The sequence below is a fragment of the Taeniopygia guttata genome, chromosome 30, assembly GCF_048771995.1.
Source record: "Taeniopygia guttata chromosome 30, bTaeGut7.mat, whole genome shotgun sequence".
Lineage (NCBI taxonomy): Eukaryota > Metazoa > Chordata > Aves > Passeriformes > Estrildidae > Taeniopygia > Taeniopygia guttata.
Window position 1 is genome coordinate 2,520,515 of NC_133055.1, and position 24,993 is coordinate 2,545,507.

At 56.5% G+C, this 24,993-nt stretch overlaps 2 protein-coding genes across 2 annotated transcripts in view; one reads left to right on the forward strand and one right to left on the reverse strand.

The window, feature by feature from the left end:
* LOC140680256 (uncharacterized) overlaps positions 1-24,993 on the reverse strand; it is a 1,118,524-nt gene that overhangs the window by 409,983 nt on the left and 683,548 nt on the right. Inside the window, exons 16-17 of the mRNA XM_072919758.1 lie at positions 24,279-24,571; positions 4,397-4,480 (exon numbers count right to left, since the gene is read on the reverse strand). Coding sequence (XP_072775859.1) covers positions 4,397-4,480; positions 24,279-24,571 — 377 coding nt within the window. The remainder of the gene's footprint in view (positions 1-4,396; positions 4,481-24,278; positions 24,572-24,993) is intronic.
* LOC105760196 (uncharacterized) overlaps positions 1-24,993 on the forward strand; it is a 448,806-nt gene that overhangs the window by 289,152 nt on the left and 134,661 nt on the right. The window contains exon 15 of the mRNA XM_072919757.1: positions 13,140-13,524. Coding sequence (XP_072775858.1) covers positions 13,140-13,524 — 385 coding nt within the window. The remainder of the gene's footprint in view (positions 1-13,139; positions 13,525-24,993) is intronic.

Sequence of the window (24,993 nt, forward strand, 5' to 3'; positions counted from 1 at the left end):
GGGGAGACATTGATGGGCCCATTAACAGGAGATAAGGAAAACTGCCCAGAGGCAACTGCTACACAGATGACAATAGAAAACATCTGGCCTCTCAATCTCAGACAACAAACGAACTGTAGGTTTACTGATAAATGAAATTGGATATTGAAAGATGAAAGAAACAATGGGAAAAAACCATAGATTCCATGAAATTAAAATCTAAAAGTGAGGGTCATACATTAGAGGGGAATCTTTGGTATCAGGCATAGCAGGAAGTCTGTACCGCTTAAGTACCTCATCCAGTGTGGAAAGACAGAAGGGAAATTAGGATAAAAAGGAGGCTGCGTCCTCTAAAAATTGGAAAGACCTCAAGGGAATGCTCTATGGCCTGTCCCTTTATTTGAATAAAGTAAAAGGACTCCTCTGTCTCTGTTTAGGACATAAACCCGTGGCAGCAGCTCTCTGGCCACAGAGAGAAACAACTTTCCCAGGCATTGTCCTGGGGGCAGGCTGTGAGAAGATCAGAGAAAAGAATGAGAAACAATTCTTATCTTCACTTGCTGCACCTGCTGTTGTGAACATGTGGAATGTGTTATGGAGATTTGTTTACCAAAGTGTGGTTTTTTAATTAGCCAATGGTGGTGGTGTTTAGATTGGTGGACCAATTAGGTCCAAGTGTATTATAACTGTATATAAAAGCAATGGGTTTGTTAATAATGATATATAATATAATAAAGAGGTTGATCAGCCTTCTGTGAATCATGGGGTCAATGCTAATTATTACCCAGCTGGGGGCCCGTGGAGGAGGCGGAGGATGAGGAGGAGGAGTAGGGTGAGGAGAAGGAGGAGGAGGAGGAGGAGGATGAGGACGATGACAAGAAGGAGGAGGAGAAAGAGGACAAGGACGAGGTTGATGAGGATAAGAGTGAGGAGGAGGATGAGGAGGAAACGAAGACGAGGAAGAGGAGGAGGAGGACGCAGAGGAGAAGGAAGAGGATGAGGATGAGGAGGACAGGAATGAGGATGAGGAGGAGGAGGAAGATGAGGACGAGGTGGTGCAGGAGGAGGTGGAGGAGGATGAAGACGAGGACGAGGAGGAGGAGGGGGAGGAGGAGGAAGAGGAGAATGAGGAGGAGTAGGAGGACGAGGACAACAAGGAAGATGACAAGGAGGAGGAGGAGGAGGACAAAGAGGAAAAGGAGGATGAGGAGGAGGACGTGGACGAGGAGGCGGAGCAGGAGGAAAAGGACAATGACGAGGACGAGTAGGAGGAGGACGAGTAGGAAGATGAGGAGGAGGAGGAGGACGAGGAGGAGGATGAGGATCAGGAGGAGGATGAGGAGGATGAGGAGAAGGGGTTGTTAAAAGAGCAGTTGAAAGAATGAGTGCTGGGACCCTGTCCCCATGGAGAACCCATCTCCCAGATGTGCTCCATGCCCTTAGCAATGGCCCCTGTGGAAATGGAAACCCCCTGGCTGTGCACGGCTGCTCCCAATGTGCAAATACAGCCCTGGACATTGAGACTGGGACTGCCTGGGAAATTGTTCTGGGGGTGATGGCCCTGGCAGGGCCCAGAGGCTGCAGGGCTGGACCTTCATCCACTGGAATTAGTTAGGATAAATCAGAAGCAAATGAGAGTTAACAATACAGGAACAGGAATCCAGATTCCTCCAGGACACTTTGGTTTGATAACTGCTCGTGGAGCTTGGCCTTGCAAAGTGCTCATGTCATGGGAGAAGGAACTGATGCAGATAATCAAGGGGAAATTAAAGTAATTTGGTTTAACAATAGTGAACAAGATTGGATTATTCAAACCCATGACAAGGTAGCACAATTATTGATATTGTCAGGGTTTAAAACAATTGGGAAAAAAGGAGGTCCACCTCAAATCACTGCTGTTGGTGGAGATAAAGGGTTTGGATCCAGTGGTGCTAATATTGGAGCCAGAGTGTGGCTCCAAAGGCCAAAAGGCTCTCCCGAGGCAGCTGAAGGAACAGCTCCTGGGAAGAACAGCAATGTTTGAATCCCGAAACCTGGGCAGGAATTATGGGAATATGTCCCTGCAGCCAAGTGCTCTGTGTGAGAACAGGTAGTTATTAGAGGAGATTGTTTTTCACATCCTGCCAGACCAAATCTCCCAGTTTGCCCCAGTGAAAACTCGTGACCTGGACTCCATCTAGGATGGAGCCAGGGCCAGGCTCTTGTACTGCCCAAGGTGGTTTAAAACGGGAAGAGAATTTTTTTTTGGAAGGAAGAGGTCAATCCAGTCAGGAGTCAGGTTTGGATACTGACACTTGGGGTGACCAATTGAAGGTGGACATGCCTCTGAGAACACAGAGGGGTTAAAAGCGGAATTCCCAGGAGGACTCGTTCTTCTTTGGTTCCGGTTATCGCATGGTATGGACCACCCCTGCCCAGCCCGGGCTGGGTGGGGGAGGGGAGCCATGCGGCCTGCAGAGGTAGGCCAGGGGGTGAAGGATCGGAACCGAGCTGGGCCACCTCCTGCGGACGGAAGGGTGGAGAACATCTGGGATGTCTTTGTTCCCCCCCCCCCCCCCCAAGCTAGAGGGAAAAGATATAGAGAGCCAGCAGACACCTGGAAGTTTGCCGGCAGAGGAGAAGGAGAAGGTGGGGAGGATGCCCAGCGTGGGAGATGGGAGACAGAGTCCTGGGCTGAGCTTTCAGCCGTCCGGGGAGTCCGGGAATTTTAACCCTTTCCTGTGAAATGAAGGCTTTATGAAATATTACTCCTCCTCAATTTGAAGGAAAGAGAGACAGCCTGAAACCTCAGATGTTCAGAGAAGAAGGTTGGGGGGAGATGATAGAGTGGCTTTTGGCTGGACTCTGCTTGTTTACCATAGACTGAACCACTCTTTCTTTCAAGAGGGACTGCATTTTAGGGGGATGCATTGGTGAGCCAAGAGACCTTCTTCAGCAACTACCAGTTTTGGAATGGACAGAGAGAGAGCTGAGGAGGGTGTGAGGATGCCCTCCATCTTCAGAGAAGAAGAGAAGGCAATCTCTGTCTTTGGACCCTCGGCCCCAGGGGAAAATGGGGGGGACTCTAGTCCCGAAATGCAATACTGGACTGTTGTTCCTGGTGGTCCTTGGCAAAGCATCCTTAAAGGGGCCCTATAAGCAGTCTCTGTCCATGCACGGTGGTGAGAGCACTGTGACATGGAGAGGAGAATGTCACACTGGCCGGTGTGTCTGGGCGGTGCCACGTGTGACATTGGAAACACAAGAGGTGGCAGCTGTGTTTCCTGGGGGTCTGTGGTGCAAGGGGGACTCCTCTCTTCCCCGATGGACTCAGTATTGATTATATTGAAGGGTGAAAACTTGATTAAAGATCCAAATGGGTCTCGCTGGGGTTTGGTAGAGTTGGGTGGAAGGAGGAGAAATGTTTTAGAAGGTTTTCATTTCGAATTTTGTGTGGTTTTTTTCTTTCCTTTCTTTTTTCTTTTATAGTAGTAGTAGTAGTAGTAGTGTAATAAAGTTTTTCCTTTGTTATTAAGTTTAGCCTGCTTTGCTCTGTTCTTGATCACATTTCACAGCATTTAATTGATAAGTTATATTTTCATGGGGCACTGGCATTGGGACAGCGTCAAACCATGACACCATCCCACCCATCCCGCCCCACCCAATTCTCATCTCACCCCTCCTGATTTGCATCCCGCATTGCCCAATCCCCTTCCAACCCAATTTCACCCTGAGAGGTGGTGGAATCGAGTAATTTTGGGGTGGGATTCAGCAGTTTTTAGTGGCACTGATTGGATTTGAGCAGACAGATCAGTCCCTCTTATCTTTTGGAGTGCCAAGAAATAAAGACAACTAAACCAAATAGACCCCAAACTCCCCTATATCCTCACAGATATCTCCTGGAACCCAAGATTCCTCAAAACACAACTAAAATGTGAGGCTTTAGATACTTTTGATGAATTTGTTGATTTTAACCCCAATTTTCTGTGTTTTGGAGGGAGGAAGATAAAAGATAATAAGAGGCAAAATAAAAGGAACAGCAGCCACTTCCCTCTGTGTATCACAGGGAATGTGGGTCACCAGGGCTCTGAGCAGGGTGGGTCCTCTGATGGGGATGGAGCTGGAGCAGCGCACAAAGCTCTTCCTGCAGGCGGGGTTCTCACAGGGCTTCCCTTACCGGTGCCTCCGCTGGTGCCGGGTAAAGAATGAGTGGTCTGAGAAGCTCTTCCCACACCGGGGACACTCGTAGGGCCTCTCCCCGGTGTGGATGCGCCGGTGGGTGACGAGGGTGGAGTTGTGCTTGAAGCCCATCCCGCAGTCGGGGCAGCGGAAGGGCCTCTCCTGTCTGTGAATCCGCTGATGTACAAGGAGATGGGAGCTGGTGTGAAACCTCTTCCCACGCTCAGGACACTCGTAGGGCCTCTCCCCAGTGTGGAACCTCTGGTGGACAATCAGGTCAGACCTGTGGCTGAAGCTGTTCCCACATTCCTCACACTCGTAAGGCCGTTCCCCAGTGTGGATCCTCTGGTGGCAGATCAGGTTGAAATTCTTCCTGAAGCTCTTCCCACACTCCGAGCACTCATAGGGCCTCTCCCTGTCATGAGGCTGCTCACGGACCACCAGCTCTGATCCCTGGCTGAAACTCTGTCCACCTTCCTGGCACAAGGTGGGTCTCTCCTCCTCAGATCCCCGTGATCTGCGTTTGCAGCCCCTCCTCCTGTGGGATCTCTGAGGCTTTTCCTCCCTGTTGGATTCCTCTGCCATGGAGCCACTCAAAACAACCTCTTCCACGATGTTCTGCTGTAGGGATTTGTCCTCCCTGCTCTCCATCCTCAGGTCCTGCTCTGGGGGAAGAAGGACAAGGAGAGGATGGGATTTGCCTCCATGCCACAGGGAAGGGCAAGGAGATCCCCCCAGTGCGTCCCCAGCAGGAGGGCACCGGCAGCGGGGCTGTCCTGCAGCTGGGGCCGTGCTGGGCTGGGAGATGGAGCAGGAGAGAGGGGGAAAGGGGCACTGACTTCCTCCTCACCTGCCTCGGTGTCCTGGGCCATCTTCCTCGCAGCCTCCTCCTCCATGCAGCCAAAGTTTGGGAGTGGGAAATCCTGGTGTGGGGAAAAACAAGGTGTGAACACCTTTGGGTGGGGATTCCTCCTGCCCAAATCCATCTCCAGAAGTCTCCTGGTGTCCATAAAAACCTCCAAAATCATGAGTTAATAAAAAAAAAAAAAAAAAGCCACCAGGAGTGTCCCATTTCCAGTCTCATTTCTCTGGGGTTCTGGTGTCTCCCGTGTCAGGGCTGCTGGGGATCCTCGAGGGTCCTGGGGATCCCCCTTCTCCAGGGTCCTGCTTAGGGATTCTGGGGGGTTTTGTAGTACAAGGGTCCCCCTCTCCAGCTTCCCCCCAGTCCAGGCACTTGGGGGTCACCCCCTCCCCACCACCCTGTCCTGGTTTAGGGCAAATTTGGGAGAAAACACCCAAAGGGTTTTCTAGAAAGCAGATTCAAGTGGCCACTCCCCCAGCCGGTTCAAGAAAACATTTCCTTGGAGAAAAGTAGAAAAAACCTGTTTATTTAACAGGCAAAGCATTCACCAGCACAAAACATGAGCAATAATAAACAATGAAACCTGTTGTTGCTCCAAAAGAGATGACAAACTCAGAAAGTCCCTCCGTGGGCTGTAGCTCGGCTCACTCAGGCTCTGATCAATCCCTCCATGGCCCAGGCCCAGCCCGGTGGGCCACAGGTGTGAGCTGCCGGTGCTCTTCTGGTGTTCAGTCCAGAGCAGGTTTAAACAGCTCCAAAGAAAAAGAAAAACCACAGCCCAGGGAACTCTCTGCCTCAGCGAGCTAAAAACTAACTAAAAGCAAAGGAGAGCTCTGTCCTGCTGTCTGTTGGCAGACAACTGATACCTCAGGTTTAAGTTTTTCTGTTCCGTTTTGGTGTGCAGCTTCTAGCTTTAGATTAAGTGTTACTGGGATCTTTTCACAGGGTGGTGAAGACAAAACAATCCTGTTCTAGCTGGAGAGTCAAGGACAATCTCTTCAAACTTCAGGCCCAAGCACAAACAACAGGAAAAGCATAGGGCAGGCAAGCAAGGAGAATAAAACTTCATAATTGGAAGCTATTAACTGGGCAGTTAAATCCTGTATGCAAATGCACTAACACTTATAAAAATGTGAGATCTCATGGCCAAGCCCTCTTTTGCTTCCATCTCGGACCCATCCCAGCAGAGCCCCGACCCTGGCTCCGGTACTGCCGGGGTGTGGCCTTTGAAGGCACTTCAATAAATATCCACTTTATTCCTCTTGGCTCCGTCTGGCCTCTGTCCCAGCTCCTTAAGGCATCTCAGCAGCCCAGGAGCCGGAATGTGGAGGGGTGAGTGCAGCTCCTGAAAACAAACTGCGCGCTTCTTCCTCCCCCTCTTCGCTCTCAGAACCAGCCCTGAAAGTGCAGAACTCATTTCGGGGCCAAACGGACCAATGGGGGTACGAACATCGTGAGGTCACCCCAGGACAGGCCCTGCCAGGCTCAGGGGTCCCGTCCCCGCCTCATCTCCGGCTGCCGGGGGTCCCCCAGCTCCGGTATCGCCCCTTCCCCTCTGCCGCCCCGGGGGTCCCACGTTCCGCAGCCCCGGCTCTCACGGGGATCCCCAAAACCAATGTCCCGCCCTGTCAGCACCGGGCCAGCCCCGCGTGGTCCCCCGGGACCCTCCGAGGGGCGATCACAGCTCCTCTCCCCCCGAAAAAGCTCCTCTTGGGGAGCCCGGAGGGATCCGGGGCTCGGCATCTGCCGGCTCCGAGCGCTCTCCAGAAAAATCCTCCCGGAGACCCCTCGATAGAGCCGGGTGAGCTCGGCCTCCCCCTGCCCTGCGGCTCGGGGCTGGGGCGATGCTGGCGGGGCAGGGGGTGCTGCAGCCCCGGCGTGCGGGCGGTGCGAGCGGCGGGATTCTCCCGCTCCTGCTCCCGCCGCTCCTCCTGTCCCTCCTCCTCCTCCCGCAGCCCCTCCGCTCCAGCCCGGAGCTCTCGGGCACTTAAGCCACAACAAGCATACCTTGTGAACAAAGGAATCACCCTTAAAACTACACTATTGCATATTCATATATCCCTCATGGTTATGCATACATTCTATTTAAAACAAGAAACTCTGTCTGTTATATGCCAACTGTTTCCTTTAATCCCCATGGCAAGGCCTGAAGAAGTTAGCTTCTTCTGACAAGAAAGCCATAAATTCCTCTTCTCTGGAAGATTTAGGCGTTCTGTGATGGTTAAGTCAAAGGGAGTCTCTCATTCCTTAAAATAAAAAACAAAACACATAAGGAGTTTCTATTTTAACTACTAAAGCTTCATTTTAACTACAAAACTACATTTACCATGCTATTAAAATGTTAATACAGCACTACGAATCAAACTAACATAATACATACAGTAACTATGCGCAAAGAGCCATATATTATGCGTTTTTCACATTGGGTGCCTCCTGGATTGCCCCCGGAAAGAGCCCATCTCTGCACCGAGCCACGTTTTTTCATTTGTAAATGAGGTCTTTCTTTCTCTGTCATCTGTGGTTTCTGCAGCCCCGGCTGCTGCTTCTGGTCTTTTAAAACTCTAAAAATATTTTTGTACAAGCAAAACTGACTTGATGTATATTTTACATAAGCACGAATTATTCCATAACATATATTACAATGGGGATGCAGAGATCCCCCTGCAGCTCCGTGGGGATGCAGAGATCCCCCTGCAGGTCCATGGGGATGCAGAGATCCCCCTGCAGGTCCGTGGGGATGCAGAGATCCCCCTGCAGCCCCTGGAGGAGCCAGGCTGGAGCTCGGGGATGCCTGAGAGGAGGCTGTGACCCCGTGGGCAGAGGGGCCCCGCTGGAGCAGCCTGGCCTGGCAGGACCGAGCCCGTGGCACAGTGACCCACGCTGCAGCACTTGGAGGGGGCTGTGCCCCAGGGGATGGACTCGGCTCGGAGAAGTTCCTGGAGAAGTCTCGGCTGGGAGAGAGCGCAGGGTGCAGCAGGGAACGACTCCTGTCCCTGAGCAGAGGGAGAAGCCGCGGGGGATGAGCTGAGCACGGCCCCATTCCCTGTCTCCTGCCCTGCCGGGGGAGGAGGTGCAGCTGGGAGCAGGGAGCCGTGGGGAAAGCTGCATTTAAGGCTCTGCACTGACTTCTCCTCATCCTGCTCTGAGTCTTGGGAGTTTTCTGCCAGAAATCTCTCCCCTCCCCCGCTCACCCACAGGGCTTTGGGCAGGTTTCCCTTTTTGGGGGCAATCAAAGCCAAGCACCGATGCACTAATGAGGGGCAGGAGAAGGGAGGCTCCCGGGCTTCCCGCAGAGCCGGAGGCACGGAAGGCGCAGGGCCGGGAAAGCCGTGGCGGGAGGTGCGGAGAAGTTTGTTTGTGTGGGCAGCTCAATCCCGCCTCGGGCCCGGGCCCGTCCCGGGGCTGTTGCTCATCTCCGGCTTTGCCCTCACGCAGCGCGGGGGGCCCTGAGAGCGCGGGGCGAGTCTGGGCCGTGCGCAGAGCCCGCCCCCAGCTCGCTGCCATTGGCCGCTGGTGCCGTCAGTCGTGGTTGCGGCGCGCTGATTGGTGGGAGCGGGGCGCAGCACGGCCCCGGCGGCGGGCTGAGGGCGGCCGTGGTTGGGCAGCGGCGCCATTGGCGCCGGGAGCGTCTGTGCGGGCCCGGGAGCGGCGGCAGCGGCCGGAGCGCGGTGAGGCGGCGTCGGCGGAGCTCGGAGGCGGCCCCGGCGCAGGTGGGAGCCGCGCTGGGTTCTGCGGGGGCTCGGGGCTGGCTGCGGGCGGAGGGGGCGGCAGGGGGCTGCGGCGGGTCGGTGGTGCCGCGTCCGGCCCGTGCCGGCCCCGGGCTGAGGGCGCGGCGGGAGCGGCTGCCCGCGGTCTCCTTCCCGCCGGGGCCTGGGCAGGAGCCGCTGCCGGAGCAGCGCTGGCTCGGCCCGGCTGCTGTGGGTAGGACAGAGGGGGCTGCCCCGCGGCCGGGAGCGTGCGGGGAAATTCCCGTCGCCGGAGGTTTCTGTGGCCGGAGGAGAGCGAGGAGTCCTGTAAAAGTGACTTTATTGCCGAGCAGGGGGAGAGGCCGTGGGGCATTTGCCGTGCGCTCTCTGCCATGGTTGTAGTCCGCAGCCTCCTTTTTATCCTCATTTTCCCGGCCGCATCTCCCTCTGCCTTTGCCCACGGGCTGAGGTCCTTGGAAGGTTCAGACTTCCCGATGCGCCTGCTGCCTGTCCTCGTTAATATGCACCCTCCTTTTGTATACCAGCCGTTATTCATGGCTCTGTTAAGCCTTTGTTGTCCTGGAAGTTCGGAAATTTAGCGGGACTTTGAGAAATTGTGTGGCTCAATTTGTGAAATTTATTGGAACTGATGGTTTCCCCCGTTACTTCCTTATCTACAAGTGCCTGGCTCTCTCTCCAGTCAGATTCACTCCTTGACTCTGTTTTGTTCTTCCCGGGTCCTCTTTGGTTTTGGGATTATTCTCGGTGCCCTCATTCCCTGTCCTTTTGTAGCCGTTTGTGGATCAGGAGGCCTGGCTGCCACCTGCATCCCCTGGCTCAGCTGCTGGATGAGCTGCACTGCCAAGGTGTGGAGCATGGTAAAAAGATGAGAGTTGCTGCAGCACAGAAGAGGAGAAGCAGCATTCGTTTAACCCCTGGTATGCCGTGGAGCCACGAAAGCGTGTCCCATTCCCATCCTTTCCGTGTTTGGACCAATACATAAACTGCTCTCCCTTTTCCTTTGTTATCTTTTTCAGCACTTTTCCCTTGTCATCTCTTTTCCCACAGCAGTTTGAGCCATTTAGTTTTCCTAAAACTCCCTTTTTTTCTGCTCACAGATAATCTGATCTCATCCCCTGGTGAAATGTTGTGTTCCTCTTTCAGTGGATTGGTCGGCAGGAAGGTCAGGAGCTGGAGCTGTCTGGTTGGTTCTTCTTTTGAGGACAGCTTTTAATCTAATGATGCCATTGAAATGATAAATGGGTTCTCTGCTTCCTGATATGAATTGGTTTGGGTTCCCAGGGGCTGGTCCATGGTGTTGTAGGATTTGTTCTTGTGGCCCTTCATCTTTTCCCCATTTCTAGGTGCTCCCTGCAGCTGGGGCTGCATCAATTGACCGCATTTTTCTAATTACATCATCAAATACTTGAATTCCAACTGATTTCCCTGAACTTGTTCTAGCAAAAGCCCCAGTGCTCTGATACACCCTGTACAGCACAGACAGTGGCAGCAGATGTTGGAGTGGGCAGAGGGATGATCCCCCCCTTATTTTAGTGAAGTTTTCACAACATTCTCCATTTGCTGTTTCCCTTTGCAGCTTCAGCCATTTCTGTTTCAGAGTCAGATCCTCACCATGGGCTCTGCCTTCAGCCGTGCAGATTCCATCTGTGCAAGCAGGCAGAGCTTGGGGTGAGGGGCAGAGGGAATCAGCCAATTCCTGCCCCAGGCAAGAAGAGCCAGGTACATTGTCCCAGCTCAGCCCCAGCAGTGTTAATTTGCATTTGTAAAGCTCCTCCTGGGTTCCTGGAATGCAGCTTCTCTTCCAGAGCAGCTTCAGCAGCCTCAAATGTGCCCCCCTACAACCTGCTGCTTTTTTTTTTCCCCCTTCAAATCCTCTGTTTAATGTTTATGAGTTAAAAAGGCACCTTTAAATCTCTTCTAGTTTTGCAAAATGCAGCCCAAAGGTGAATGTCAAAAAACCCTGACCAAAATTTTTGCATCGCTAAAAGCGAAACAAAAACACACAAAAAAGTTCCAAGGCCATTAATTTTTTTCTCGTTCTTCTCAGAGTAAAAACCTATTCTCACATCCCTGACCAAATCTAACCAGCGACATAGAGGTAGGATTATTTTAAAAAATATTCTCATGTTATATACTTTGCACTGAAGCTGCAGGAAAAAGAAAAACTCCACCAATATGTTTAGTGTTAGAGTAAAGGCATTTCTTGATTCTGGCCAGGATGTGCAACAGAAATCATTCCATCCCCACATAGCCCGGGTGTGCAGAGAAAATCGTTCCATGACACGTGGGTTTTACTCGATTTTTCCCTAACTTAATACTGTCTAAAGCAATCTAAATCCACTGGTTTAATGTTCTGTAGTTTCAATTTGTGCAGATTTCTTTGCTTCAGCTGTTAATGAGGTGGGAAGTGCTGGATTTCCTTCTCAGCCTTTTGCAGACCAGGTGTCTGCAGCCCTGGCAGTGTCTGGGGTAGGTGTTGGTTGCTGTTTGCTGCTGGGGTTGATGTTTTGCTGCTAGGTGTTATCTTTGTGGGTATCTTTTGGGCCATTCCCAGTGTGTTGAGATGTTAAACTCATCTCCATTGAGTGGTGCAACATCCCTTAACAAAACCTTTAACATTTCTTTCCCCAGGGCCAAGGCAAAGCAAGCCTGAGTAGAGAAATCAAAGGTTAACAATGTTAAAGTCTATGAGCTGGTGTATTTTCCATCAATGCCATGGCAGGCAGGGCAGTGTGTGAGTGTAAGTGAGAGCCAGAGTGGAATTGTCCCGTGCTCTTGCCCAGCAGCTGTGGCAGGGCAGGCCCAGAGAGCGCTGAAGCTGCAGCAGTGGCAGCAAGGGCTGTCCCCGGTGGCTGGAGCTGCCAAAGGAGGGTGGCCAGGCCGAGGATTTCAGCAGAGGATGTGTGGGCCGATGTCCTGCTGGGATGTTGGCAACAGCAAAGTGCCAAGGCAGGCTCTGTGCCAGCCCAGCTTCCTGGGGGAGAGATTGCACCAGAGACAGGATTCTGGCCACAGACTGCTTTAAATGTGCATCCCTTATCTCCACCCTGCACTAGGTGGAGAATTCCCAGGGTAAGGAATTCCCGAGATCAATTCCATGGGACATTCCCCATGTGATCTCTCCAGCTGTTGGAGGACACAGCCTCCATTTCATCCTAATTCTCCTGGCCACATCTCCCTCTGCTTTCCCCATTGGCTGAAGCACTTGAGAGCTACAGACTTCCCAATCCACCTACTACATACTCCCTTAATATGCTCCCTGCTTTTATATCGCAAATGATATTCATGGCTCTGTTAAGTCTTTGTTGTTCTTCTGGAAGTTCATGAACTGAGCAGTACCTTGGCTGAGCAGCAGTCTGTGTCATCAACTGATAACATTTTCTGAAACCAATTCCTTCTCCTGTCACTCCCTTGTGTACAGCTCCCTGGCCCTCTGAGCCTTCCCCAACTGGACTCCCCCCCTCGGCCCCATCGCCATGCGAGGGGAATTTGGGGAGGTGGGAGTGGGGCAGCGCCAAGGCCGGGCCCCCCCGCGCTGTCCTGGCGGGAGCGGCTGCAGTGGGGACCGAGTGTGGGCGGGAGCGGCCGAGAGCCCAGCGCTGCCCCAGCCCGACCTGCCCCAGCTCCATCCCTGCCCCTCGGCTGGGATGCTGTGGGTCTGGGGGGAAGAGGGAGCCGGCAGTGGGTGCTGGGCCTGGGGGCAGGAGGAGAAGGGAAGGAGAAGCAGGCTTGAGGAACAGAATGGTCAAACGATGCAGGTGGCAGGAGAAGGTGGGATTGTCCAGGTGAAGGAATAGCAGGAGGAAGAGGAGTGTGAGGAAGAGGAGAGACACAGGAGGAGGAGGAGGAGCAGAAAGAGGAAGCAGCAGAAGGTTCCACCCCTCCCTGTATCTGCAGCCTCCCCCCAGCCCCAGTAGTGCTGCTTCCCCCACGTGCAGCAGGTGACTGTGGAGGGGGATCCAGGATTTTCACGGGGTGAATCTTTGTGTTTCTGAGCTTTCTTGGGCTAAATGTTGGTGCTTTGCTTTTTTGTGGCAGCTAAGTCTTAATGTTTTGGAGGAGGTTTTTGCTGACTTGTGATGTTTGGGGAGGTTTTGATCTGTATCTTGAAGTTTGTGGGATTTTGGGGCTAAATCTTGGTGTTTTGGAGGTTCTTACAGACACAAGATTCCCAATGACTTCCTGAGATGAACTGGAGCAAGGAGGAACCTCCAGTCCAAGGTGCTCTCCTCCTTTTTTTTTTTCCCCAAACCAGGATTTTTCATTCCCTGGGTGTGGCTGGATGGAGGAGGAGGAAAAGCCCCGGAGATGCTGCAGGAGGAGGAGCTGCAAACCCAGCCCAGGGAGCTGCGGGGAGGAAAGAGCCCCCCTGAGCCAGGAAGGTGTGCAGAGATCCAGCCGGAGCTCGGAGCTGGTGGAGAAGGCTCATGGCAGGGAGAAGCCCCACAAGTGCTTGGAATGTGGGAAGGGTTTCAGTCGGAGCGACCACCTGATCCGGCACCAGAGGATCCACACCGGGGAGAGGCCCTACGAGTGTGGGGAGTGTGGGAAGAGCTTTGGGCAGAGCTCAGACCTGAGAAGACACCAGCGCTTCCACACAGGGGAGAGACCCTATGAGTGTTCCCAGTGTGGGAAGAGGTTTCACACCAGCTCCGATCTCCTCGTACATAAGCGGAGTCACACAGAGGAGAGGCCCTTCTGCTGCCCCGACTGCCGGAAGGGCTTCAAGCTAAACTCCCACCTCACCGTGCACCGGCGCATCCACACTGGGGAGAGGCCCTACGAGTGTGGGAAATGTGGGAAGGGTTTCAGACACAAGTCTGGCCTGATGGCACACCTGGTGATCCACACTGGGGAATGGCCCTAGGAGTGTTGGAATGTGGGAAGTGCTTTGGGTGGAGCTCAGACCTGAGAACACATCAGCGCATCCACACAGGGGAGAGGCCCTAGGAGTGTGGGGAGTGTGGGAAGAGCTTCTCACAGAGCTCAGCCTTGACCCAGCACCAACGGAGGCACCACTAAGGGAAGCCCTGTGAGTGCCTGGAGTGAGGGAAGAGCTTGGAGTGAGGGAAGAGAGTGAGGGAAGAGCTTGGTGCGCTGCTCCAGCTCCATCCCCCATGGGAGGATCCGGGCTGGATGATCCCCAGTGACCCCCGTTGGGCAGAGCCCTGCTGATCCGTTGTCCTGGTGATCCATGCTGGGTGTGGGGAAGGTGTTGGCTTCTTCTCCTTGTGCTGCTGTGATTTGGGTGGGTTCCCATGGATGGGGGATGGGAGGTGAGTGGGGGGCGCACTGCGGGGGGCTCATGGCTCGGGGGGTCCCAGCGCTTTGGGGGAGTCAGGGAAGGGGGGAAACAGTGAATGGGGGGGGTCCCAGTAAATTGGGGGGGTCACTGATGATAACAGGGGGTCCTGGGAGACAACCGGGGGGAAAGGACCAAACCCTAAGGGACTCCCCTGGTGCTGGTTAACCCCCCGTGCCCCCCCAGCCCTTGGGGTCCCCCACAGTCCCTGCACTGTTCCTGGGGGTCCTGCGGCACTGGGGGGGTCAAAGCGGAGGGGATGGAACCTCCGTCATGGATGGGGGCACAAAGGGGGTCCGGGCCCAGTGCTCGGCGGGGTCGGTGCACGAGGGGGGTCTGGTCCCTGTCCCGGTGCACGGGGGTGGTGCTGCCTGGGGGGGTCCCGGTGCTTGTGGGGTTCCCAGGGTTCGATGGGGGTCCGGTCCCTATCCCGGTGCTTGGTGAAGGGGGGGGCAGTGCCCGGGGGGCTCCCACTGCTCGGTAATTGGGGGGTGTCAGAATCCAGAACATCCCTCTGGCTGCCCTGGATGGCTCCAGACCCTGGCAGGAGCCTCGTAGACCTTGGCATGGTGTCAAGAACACCGGTGGCTTTGGTTTTAGCCCCTGTAGAAAATTGCCAACTTTGTATGGGGAATTACAAGGCACAAGGGTTTGAGTAGAGCGGTAGGTGAATTAACACAGGGTGGAAAAGTAGAATTTTAACATTTTAAAATATGGGGTTCAATGGGACAAGGTGGAGGGATCTGGGTGTGTCCTGAGCTTCTTCTCCTTCTTTTTTTCCTCCGTGTCTTGCTGTGATGGTGACACTTTTCTGTTGGTTGAAGGTAGAGACACACTGTCCAACATAAATGATAGATATTGGCACGTTATTGTAAACACAGTCCAGGTAGTTTTTAGTGTAGAAGGCAAACAGCGCCCTGAGGGCAGGGAGACTGCCACAGACCGACCTGCTAGACAGAGCTCAGCAGAGCGGACAAAGCTGTTAGAGAAAAGGGAAAATAAACGGCCCTGAGAAGCAAAGCTCCGCATCTCGACTCCTTCTCTGCCTGCGCGGGCTGGGAGAAAAGGACTTTTCACAATCTCGGGGTCATCTCGACCCCCAGAAAACCGAGAGGGGGTCTCTACTCATCCCAGTGCCCGGTGAGGGGGGGGTCAGTGCTCGAGGGGGGTTCGAGGGCACTTAAGGGGTGTGGGTGCGGTTTTTGGGGGGTCCCGGCACCCCCTGGGGCAGGGTCAGTGCTCAGCAGCGGGGGCTGCCTGGGGACCCCCCCGGCCCCCAAATCACAGCCGGGTCTCCTGCAAGGCACTGAGGGGAGGCTCGTTCACCCCCCCGCCCCCACTGGTGTCGCCACACACCTTCCCAAAGTGTCCCCAAGTGCTCCCAAAGTGCCCTCAGAATGTCCCCGAGTCTCTGCAGAGGTGACACCGGCCTGATGACGGCCCAGTGGTGATGTTGCTCTGTGCACAGCAGCCTCGGGATGTCCTCCATGGCTCTTTGGCACCGCTCGGCCACTGCACAGCCACCGTGGCCAGGAGAGGGACAGAAGAAGAGGGTGTTGATGTCCCCAAGTGTCCCCAGCAGGTGACGTGTGGCCAGGCGGGCACTGGCCTCCCACAGATGCTCAGCCTCGGCCGCTCTGGCCACCAAGGCCACACGGAAATCGGGACACCTCCGTTGTCCCCTCCAGGGCAGCCTCGATGTCCCTGAGCCAGCGCTGCAGCTCCCGGGGGAAGGCGGTGGCTTTGCCACACGCGGCCACCAAGTCCCCCAGCAGCCCCAGGTACAGCTCCAGCCGCTGTCCCCTCCCGGTGGCCGCATCCCTGCAGGCGTCGCGGAGCTCGGTGGCCGCCTTGGCCAGCCGGGCCCAGCTGTCCATGAGCCTGTCCAGCACACGCCTGGCGCTGGCCAGGGCTCTCACACAGGCCCAGGTGGTCCCTGGGGTGTCCCCGAGGTTGGCCAGGGTCCAGCCCAGGGAGGGGACAGGGCGGTGGCCCAGGGAGGGGACACGGTAGTGGCGCAGGGCGTCCTGGAGGTGAAAGATCAAGGTCCCCACAGCCACCCGCAGGAACTCTGGGGACACGGCCAGCAGCACGTCCCTGTGCGGCCTGGCCATGGTGGCCACCAGCTCGCCCAGTGTTGCCACCACGGCCACCATCACCTCCAGCAGCTGGTGGGGGGACAGCTGGGGAGGGGACAGGAGAGGTGTCAGGGGCCTGGTGGCAGTTGTGGCCTCCTACAGTGGCCCCTGTGCCCTCCTGTGGTCCCGTTTGTCCCGTCCCTGGAGGGCTCTGCTGTCCCCTCTGTCCCTTTTGTCACCCTCTTGTCTCCCACTGTCCCGCCCTGTCCTCTCCACCTCTCTGCCACCCCTGTGTTCCCCTGTCCCCTCCCGCCCCCCCGCCGGGATTATCGCACCTCGCGGGGCTCCATGGCCGCTGGGGACACTCCGGGGAGGGGACACGGCCGGGGACAGTTGGGGACACGCAGGAACGCAGCGCGGCCGGAGAGGAGAAACAGGAAGAGGTGATGTCATCGCCCCGGCCCTGCCCCTCCTTTGGCCGCTTTTGGGGGGTTCTGAGGAGATTTTGGGGGGGTCCTAGGTGAGCTTTAGAGGGTCCCAGGTGTGGCTTGGGGAGTCCCATGTGAGGTTTGGGGGGTCCCAGGTGAGGCTTTGGGGGGGTCCAAGGTGAGGTTTGGGGGGTCCCAGATGAGAATTCCCAGTGATTTGGGGTTTCCCAGCTGCCTAGGTGAGGTCTAGGGATCCCAGAAAAGGTTTGGAGATCTCAGGTGAGGTTTGGGGGGTTCCAGGTGAGGTTTGGAGGGTTCCAGGTGAGGTTTGCAGGGTCCTGAGGTGATTTTGGAGGGATGCAGGTGAGCTTTAGGGGGTCCCAGGTGAGAATTCCCAAAGATTTCGGGGTTGCCAGGTGAAAACAGCTCAGGGGGGCCAAGGGGGGAGGGGCTGGGGAGGTTTCGGGGTGTGTCCCATGGGTGGGGGCAGGGTGGTGAGGGAGGGTCCGGGGGAATTTGGGGGGGTGGGAGCGGCAGGACGAACTCCCAGACACTGACCACGCCCTCTTTAGACCCCGCCCCGTGTTTTGGCCCCGCCCCTTGCTGCTGGACACGCCCACTAAGCGCCCCACCCCCTCAGGCCCCGCCCCTCCCAGCTCCCAGCTCCCGGTTCTGGCCCTGCCCCCTCCTGAAGCTCCACCCCAAATGAGCCTTGGCCCCGCCCCCGGATAGATTTTTATCAATGGAAACCAAAAATCGCCACAAATCGACCCAAAAATTCAAACCCAGGGGAGTGGGGGAGCAGGACCACACCTGTGATTTTTGGGGGGCTCCAGGTGGGCTTTGGAGTGGTCCAAATGAGTTTGGGGGATCCCAGGTGTTCCTGGGTGGCTCCAAGTGGGTTTTGGGGGAGTCCTGGTGCGTTTTGGGAGTCCCAGGTGGATTTAGAGGGGGATCCAGGTGAGTTTCAGTGGGGTCCCAGTGAGTTTGGGGTGCGGGTCCAGCTTTCCCTGGGTGGGTCCAGGAGATCCTGGGTGGGTCAGGGTGGTTTCTGGGTAGACCCAGGTGGTTTTTGGGGGGATCCAGGTGTCCTTGAGGGAAGTTCAGATGTCCCAGGGTTGATCCAGGTGTCCCTGAGGCATTTCCAGGTGGTTTTGGGGGTGTCCCAGCGGTAATTTGGGGGGATCCAGGTGTTCCTTGGGGCTCCTGCTGTGTGTCACCTCAGCAGCTGTGATGTTGTGATGTTCCCCCCCTCCCCAGCTGTCTCATCCCCCAGGTGCTATGATGTCATACACGTGACATCACCGTGTCCCTGCACAGGTGGCTCTGTCTCCCTGCACCCACCCAGGTGTGACATCACCTGTGTCCAGGTGTCACTCAGGTGTTACTCAGGTGTGATGTACCTGTGCCCAGGTGTGCCAGGTGTCACTCAGGTGTGCCAGGTGTCACTCAGGTGTCCCTCAGGTGTGGAATTGTGTTATTATATGTTTTATTATGTATAATTTCGTTCCATGTTACCCCCCCCCGCGCTCTGTAGCGACCCCCCGGGTTTTCCCATCTGTCCCCGCGGTTTGCCTTCCCGGGAAAGTGCAGAGTCATTGTGTTTGCATCTCAGGCCATCTGTCAGTCACGCGGCGGGGTCGGCAGACGCCCTGGGACCCTCCACCTGTCCATTCCCCATTGGATGTACCCCTGCACCCCACTGCCCTCAGACCCCCCGTGGCGTTACCCCATTGGCTGCCCCGGGTTTCCCCTGTTCAGTAATTAACCCGCGGGCTGGGGACGCCCCGGGCTTTTCTCTCTGCCGGCCCCTGCGTGCTGCTGCCGCCCCGCTCCCCCGCCGCGGCTTTTCTCTCTGCCGGCCCCCGCGTGCTGCTGCTGCTGCTGCCGCCGCTCCGGACGACCCTGCTGCGGCTGCTCCGCTCCACGACCGCTGCCAACGCTGCTGCCGCGGCACCCGCGTGTGTCTGCCACAGCGCTGCAGCCCCGCGCGCCGCCTCCCCATGCTCGCGGCCAGCTCCGGAGCACGCCGCCCTGCCCCTGACCGGCAAGGTGGCACAAACAAACTCCAGCGCGGCACGCCGCAGTCTTTTTGGTTTTTGCTTTCCCAACCAAGCCGCAATAAACCAGGATTCTGCCACCGGGAGAAAAGTCTCTCTCCTTTTATTCACCGCAGGACTCGCCTTTTGCTCCCAGACCCACGTAGCACCAGCCGACGCCCGCGAGGGCTCGCCGGAAAAGACAGAAATTGCCCGCGCTCGCCTCCCCCCACGGAGCTAGCTGGGACAAAGGGGGGAAAAGAGAGCACTACGGCAGTTGTGGCGCCCAATGTGGGGCTTGGGAACTCCAGGCCACGGACTGAGGACCGCTGAGCCCCAAGAGGCTGGTGGATTTACCTCGTGGACGTTACAACACCCTCGCAAGCTGCGGTTCCGTTTTAAGGAGCCAGGGCTTCCAGAGGGCTTGGACCGGCAGCTTTGGCTTGCACCGCTGAAGTTCGGTCCCCCCACGGCAAAAACTTCGCAGCTGGACTTTTTGTTTCCCCTTTGGACGTCGCCGGACCCGTGGTGAGTTACCGGGGTCCCCTGGGCTGGGTACGCCCTTCTCCTTTTGGGGTGGGTTTCTCTTTCTCCAACAAGGGGGCGATAAGATCCCACATTTTGTCTCCCGCTGCAGGGAGTGTGTAAGTGCAGGCTACCTAGCTTTCCGATAGAGGTATTTTTTTTCTTTTGTTATTTTACCAGCTGCGAGGTTCGTGACACACTTTAACATCGACATAATGGGTGCAAAATTGTCTGTGTCGCACGAGAGAATTTATGTTCAAATCCAATCCTAGGAATTTTAGTTGGGGGAGGAAAGAGATGTAAAAAGTCAGACATTAAGCGTTTTGCCCAGTGGCTTCTGCAGTCCTTCCAGGACATCTCGCAGGCAAATTTGTACCAAATTCAATTCTGGGACCGAGTTGAAAAAGAAATTGTTCAAAAGGACGACCAGTCCCTCTCAATTTTCATCCATCTGGCAATCCAGTTGAGAAATATTGTCAAAAATAACTGCGAAGGGAAGCCAGAGCCACCCCAGGGCGAATGCATCCCCCGAAGCCCCCCAAATCCCCCAAACTCCCTCTCCTATCCCTCTCTCCCTAGCCCAGGGATTCTCAGACAGGCATCCTGGCAAAACCAGCCGCAGGCAGATTCTGGCCTCTCTGTCAACCCCCAGGTTCCATCACAGGACAATGCTGGCATCGCCCTGCACCCTTCCCCTCCCCAAAGTTGCTCTCTTTGTACAGTCCTGCCCCATAGTAGTAAAGTTGTGAGTTTTAAAACCCCAGATCCCTCTCCACAACCTTTCCCTGACCTTTCCCAAAATAATCCCCTTCCCTGCCCCAGGGCACAAGATGGAGGGGACCGCATGGCATGCCCATCCCCCTCCCTCCGTGCTTTGGCTCCCAACGACCCCTTTCACCCTACAGCCAACCCCTCCCACTCCCGAGACTTCTCCACCCACCCCTCCCCTCCACCCCCTTCTGGCACCTCCCCTAATGAATCATTCAGCAGTCCTCCCTCTGACCCCGCCCCTAGGGGTGAGGTAATACCGGCCACACCCCCTAGCCCTGGTCCTGCCTCCGCCCTCCGTTCCCACGACCCACCCTCTGATTCCCACACCTCGATTCCCGAGGGGGGGTGGGGGGGGGGAGCGGGAGGAAGTGGGGGGGAGGGGGGAAGCCGCGACCTGCCGCAATCCCCGCTTGCCTTTTCTGCTGCACCGGTCACCTACACGCCGCGGCAGAGGGGCAGACCCCTGGCACAGTGGGCCCCCATCCCACAGGCTGTGATTAGGGATGTTTGCAAAGCCCAAAAGGAGTTTGGCCGGGAAAGTGAATACTTTAGGGGGCTGTTAAAAGTCACACTTTCCTCCAACGAGTACGTCCCTGCTGACATGCGTGCTCTGTTTTTGTGCTTGCTTACTCAAGCTGAGTTTTTGGTATGGGAATCCGCATGGAGGCAGGAGGTACGAGATGCATTACCCCAGCTTTGGGCAAAAGCAGAGACCTCCTCTGACACCGATGGAGGCATGTTAACCATTGATCATCTGTGCGGGATGGGGGAGTGGGATGTGGCAACAACACAGGCGGAAAAGATTCCAAGAGGGGCACTGGCAGCAACTGCCAAGGCAGCAGAAAAAGCATTTTTTAAGTTAAGACCCAGTGGTCCTGTTGTTAACTGTTTTTCTCTCAAGCAGGAGACACAGGAATCTTTCGTTAGTTTCATAGACAGGTTGTACAGGGCAGCTGAATCGCAGGTTCCAGAGGAGGGATTGAGGCAAGGCATGGTGAAGCAAATCGCCCTGCAGAACACCAATGAGGCCTGCAGACAGGCAATGCTGAGCCTGCCCCTCGACCCAGAGCCTACGTTCCAGGCAGAGTGTGCAAGGGCCCTTTGTGACACGGTGCAGCATGGTCACCGTGGTATGGAACGGGACAGGGTATCCAAGGGCGCTTTGTGACACGGTGCAGCATGGTCACCGTGGCTTGGAACGGGACAGGGTATCCAAGGGCCCTTTGTGACATGCTGTGGCATAGGTGTTGGCAGTGACAAGGCCACTCCACAGTGCTCTGTGCACGCGACAAGACAGGATGGAGAGAGCGGTGCTGTGAGGAGCCCTCGCACAGCCACTCGTTCCTTGCTGACCCAGAGCTTTCCCGAGGTATTACTCCTGCAGGTGACCTCGTGGCCAGACCAGAGCACTTGGTGACCTCTGGCCTTCCCGAGGCATCTCTTCTGCAGCTGCCCTCGAGGTCAGACCGTGGCGTTTGCTTTGCACTGTCCTTGACAGGAGACTCCTGTCCTTGTCGCTGGAGCCTCCAAGACCAGAGTGCAGGACTTGCTGTCCTGTAGCCTTGCCCAGACTTCACTCTTGTAGGTGCCCTCAAGGCATGACTGCAGCACTTGCTGACTCGGACCTTTTCCGAGCCACCTTCTCCTGCAAGTAGCCATGAATCCAGGCAGTGACGCAGAGCACAGACCTGCGAGTGTGCCCAAGCTGGCCTGGGGGAAGGAGGAGAAAGAAGGCCCTGGAGCTGCCCCAGCACAGCAGCCTGAAGAGGTGGAGCAGTTCCAGCTACCACAGAAGGGTGAGTGGCAGAGCTGAGCCACAGGGCTGGTGCGTGCAGCCAGCTTGGCCCCATCCCATCGCATCCCATCCCATCGCATCCCATCCCATCGCATCCCATCCCATCCCATCCCATCCCATCCCATCCCATCCCATCCCATCCCATCCCATCCCATCCCATCCCATCCCATCCCATCCCATCCCATCCCATCCCATCCCATCCCATCCCATCCCATCCCATCCCATCCCATCCCATCCCATCCCATCCCATCCCATCCCATCCCCTGGGGCCATGCCCATGGACAGGATGGAATAGGGGCCGGGCAGACACCCCACAGCCATGCTCCATGCCCTGGGGCGGCGCGGGGCTGTCCCTGCCTGGGCAGCGCAGGGCTGGGCTGTGTTCTCCGGCCTTTCCCGCAGCCCCTCAGCTCGGGCTGCGCTCGCTCTTTGCCAGGTGCAGCCCTGCAGCGCACACGAGAGCAGGAACGCACCCGTGGCCGCTTCCGCAGAACAGCGCAGGTACCTGCAGCCATCCCCACCTGGGCTGGGCCTGCTGGCACTGCTCAGCCCAGCACTGTGCTCGGAGCACTCCATGCAACATCCCGGGCTTCTTGCCCTTCTGCTACAGATGGTTTGCAAATTCATGAAGAGGATTCGGGAGGAAGAGAGCAGCGTCATGGGCACTGTGGTCAGAGCGTACTCTCCCATCTTCAAAACCAAGACCAGTGCTGCCCTGCTGGATATGCTTGTGGAGGAGGGTCCTTCCAGCCCAAAGCAAGTGAGCAGCCTGTGGCCTGGCTTTTCTCCTCCCAGCAATTGCGTGGCCTCCCAAGCCACACCTGCTGCTCCCTGGAAGCCTTTGAGGCCATGGCAGTGTGGTGGCAAGGGAAGCACTTCTCTGGGGCAGCTGGGCACATTCCCTCCTCTGGCAGCTTTCCAAGTCTCCCCTGCCTTCTCCAGCTGCCTGCCATGGTGAGGTACATCCTCGTGGCCAATGAGTTTCCTGAGTACAATCTGTACAGGCCCCTTCTGGATCTGACAGAGGCACAGCCCTCTGAGGTGGTGATGGCTCTCCTGCGTGTGGCCCCAGTGTGTGACAGGTACGGGGCCCACGTGTCCACAAGGCTCAGCAGCCCTTCACCCTGTACAGCCTGCCCCAGGTGTCTGACAAACAGAATTCCAGGGCTATCTGGCTGCTCCCTTTGCCAGCCCTGGCCCCTGCCAGCCCCCCAGCGTGCTGCCATGCTTCCCCCCTGCCCCTCAGGGGCTAGTCCCCACAGGGCTGGGCTGCCTGCGTGCTGCCAGTGAGGGGCAGTGGGCAGAGGCAGGGCTGGCAGAGCAGCTCAGCTCCCCGCTGCCACCCAGGCCACGCTGCTGTGTCCCAGACTCCTCTGAGACAGAGCTCTGACCCCACAGAGCTGCTTTGGCCATGTGGAAGAGCATCATGTGCTCGCCCAGGACTGCAGAGCCGGCCATGCTCGAACTCCTCGATGTGCTGGGGAGCTGGCCAGAGCACAGCACGTGCACCTCCGATGGGGACCACACGGCTGTCCTTGCCCTGGCTGTGAGTTTCTGCCTTTGCTGGCCCCAAGGCCACCTCTCCAGCAGCTCTCCATCCTCCTTCCCCCACGGCATCTCCCTGCCTCAGGTGCTGGGCTGAAACCTGGCCTTGGGACAGCTTCAGGGCCACCAGGCCCGGTGCTCCCCCTGCGTTTCTCCGGGCCTCTCCTTCCCGTGCTCGGGCCCTGCCACACGGACACCTCGGCACTGAGCGCTGTCTCGGGCTGCTCTGTCCTTTGCAGGCAACCGTAGTGGGTGGGGAACACTGCCTGCTGCGGGTCTGCCCGGCAACTGCTGAGTCATCAGCGCCGCTCTCTCTGATTGGCTGACTCTTGTCCACCGCATTCTCTCATTGGCTGAGGAGAGGCCCGGGAGTGCAGAGAAGGAACGGGAGAGATCCCGCCCCGAGCAGCGGCACGGGGACAACAGACCCAGCCCGGGCACAGGGAGGGAATTTATTACCAACCAAACCACGGCAGCACGAGGAGAAGGGAAAGAAATCCCTCCAACACCTTCCCCCCACCCAACGGGGATCACCCACAACAGGGATATCCACCAGGGAGAGACGGGGACATCCGAGATTAGACCAAAGCCAATTTTATTGTGTGTACCAGGTGTTTATACAGGGATTTACTTCTAGGGTCCTTATATAGGGCTCTGTTTCTGGTAACAATTTCTCATTGGTTACACATTCTTCATGACATGGCATCACCTGGTAACATTATTTTATCACAAAGTCTCACACCACGTTGCTCAGTCACTTCTTGCCCAGGGAGACTTAAACTGTGTCTGTGTCTCCCACAGTTTCTGCTCAGTCAGGCCTCAGATATCGGGCCCCTTTATCAGCTCCATTGCTTTACTCTCTGTTTTATTCCCCATACGGGGGCACCAGGGCTCTGCCCAACGGGGATCACTGGGGATCATCCAGCCCGGATCCTCCCATGGGGGATGAAGCTGCAGCAGCGCACCAAGCTCTTCCCTCACTCTCTTCCCTCACTCCAAGCTCTTCCCTCACTCTCTTCCCTCACTCTCATCCTTCACTCCAAGCTCCTCCCTCACTCCAGGCACTCACAGGGCTTCAGTTAGTGGTGCTTCCGTTGGTGCTGGGTCAAGTGAGAGCTCTGTGAGAAGCTCTTCCCACACTTCCCACACTCGTAGGGCCTCTCCCCAGTGTGGATGCGCCGGTGCAGTATGAGGCTGGAGTTGCGGTTGAAGCCCTTCCCGCAGTCAGGGCAGCGGAAGGGCCTCTCCTCTGTGTGACTCCGCTCATGTACGAGGAGATGGGAGCTGGTCCGAAACCTCTTCCCACACTTCCCACACTCGTAGGGCCTCTCCCCTGTGTGGATGCGCTGGTGTGTTCTCAGACCTGAGCTCCACCCAAAGCTCTTCCCACATTCCACACATTTGTAAGGCCCTTCCCCAGTGTGGATCACCTGGTGGTGGATCAGGCCAGACCTGTGTCTGAAACCCTTCCCACACTTCCCACACTCGTAGGGCCTCTCCCCAGTGTGGATGCGCCGGTGCACGGTCAGGTGGGAGTTTTGCTTGAAGCCCTCCCCACAGTCGGGGCAGCGGAAGGGCCTCTCCTCTGTGTGAATCCGCTCATGTAGGAGGAGATGGGAGCCGGTCCGAAACCTCTTCCCACACTTCCCACACTCGTAGGGCCGTTCCCCAGTGTGGATCCTCTGGTGCACAATCAGGCTGTCGCTCCGACTGAAACCCTTCCCACATTCCAAGCACTTGTGGGGCTTCTCCCTGCCATGAGGCTTCTCCACCAGCTCCGAGCTCCGGCTGGATCTCCGCCCGC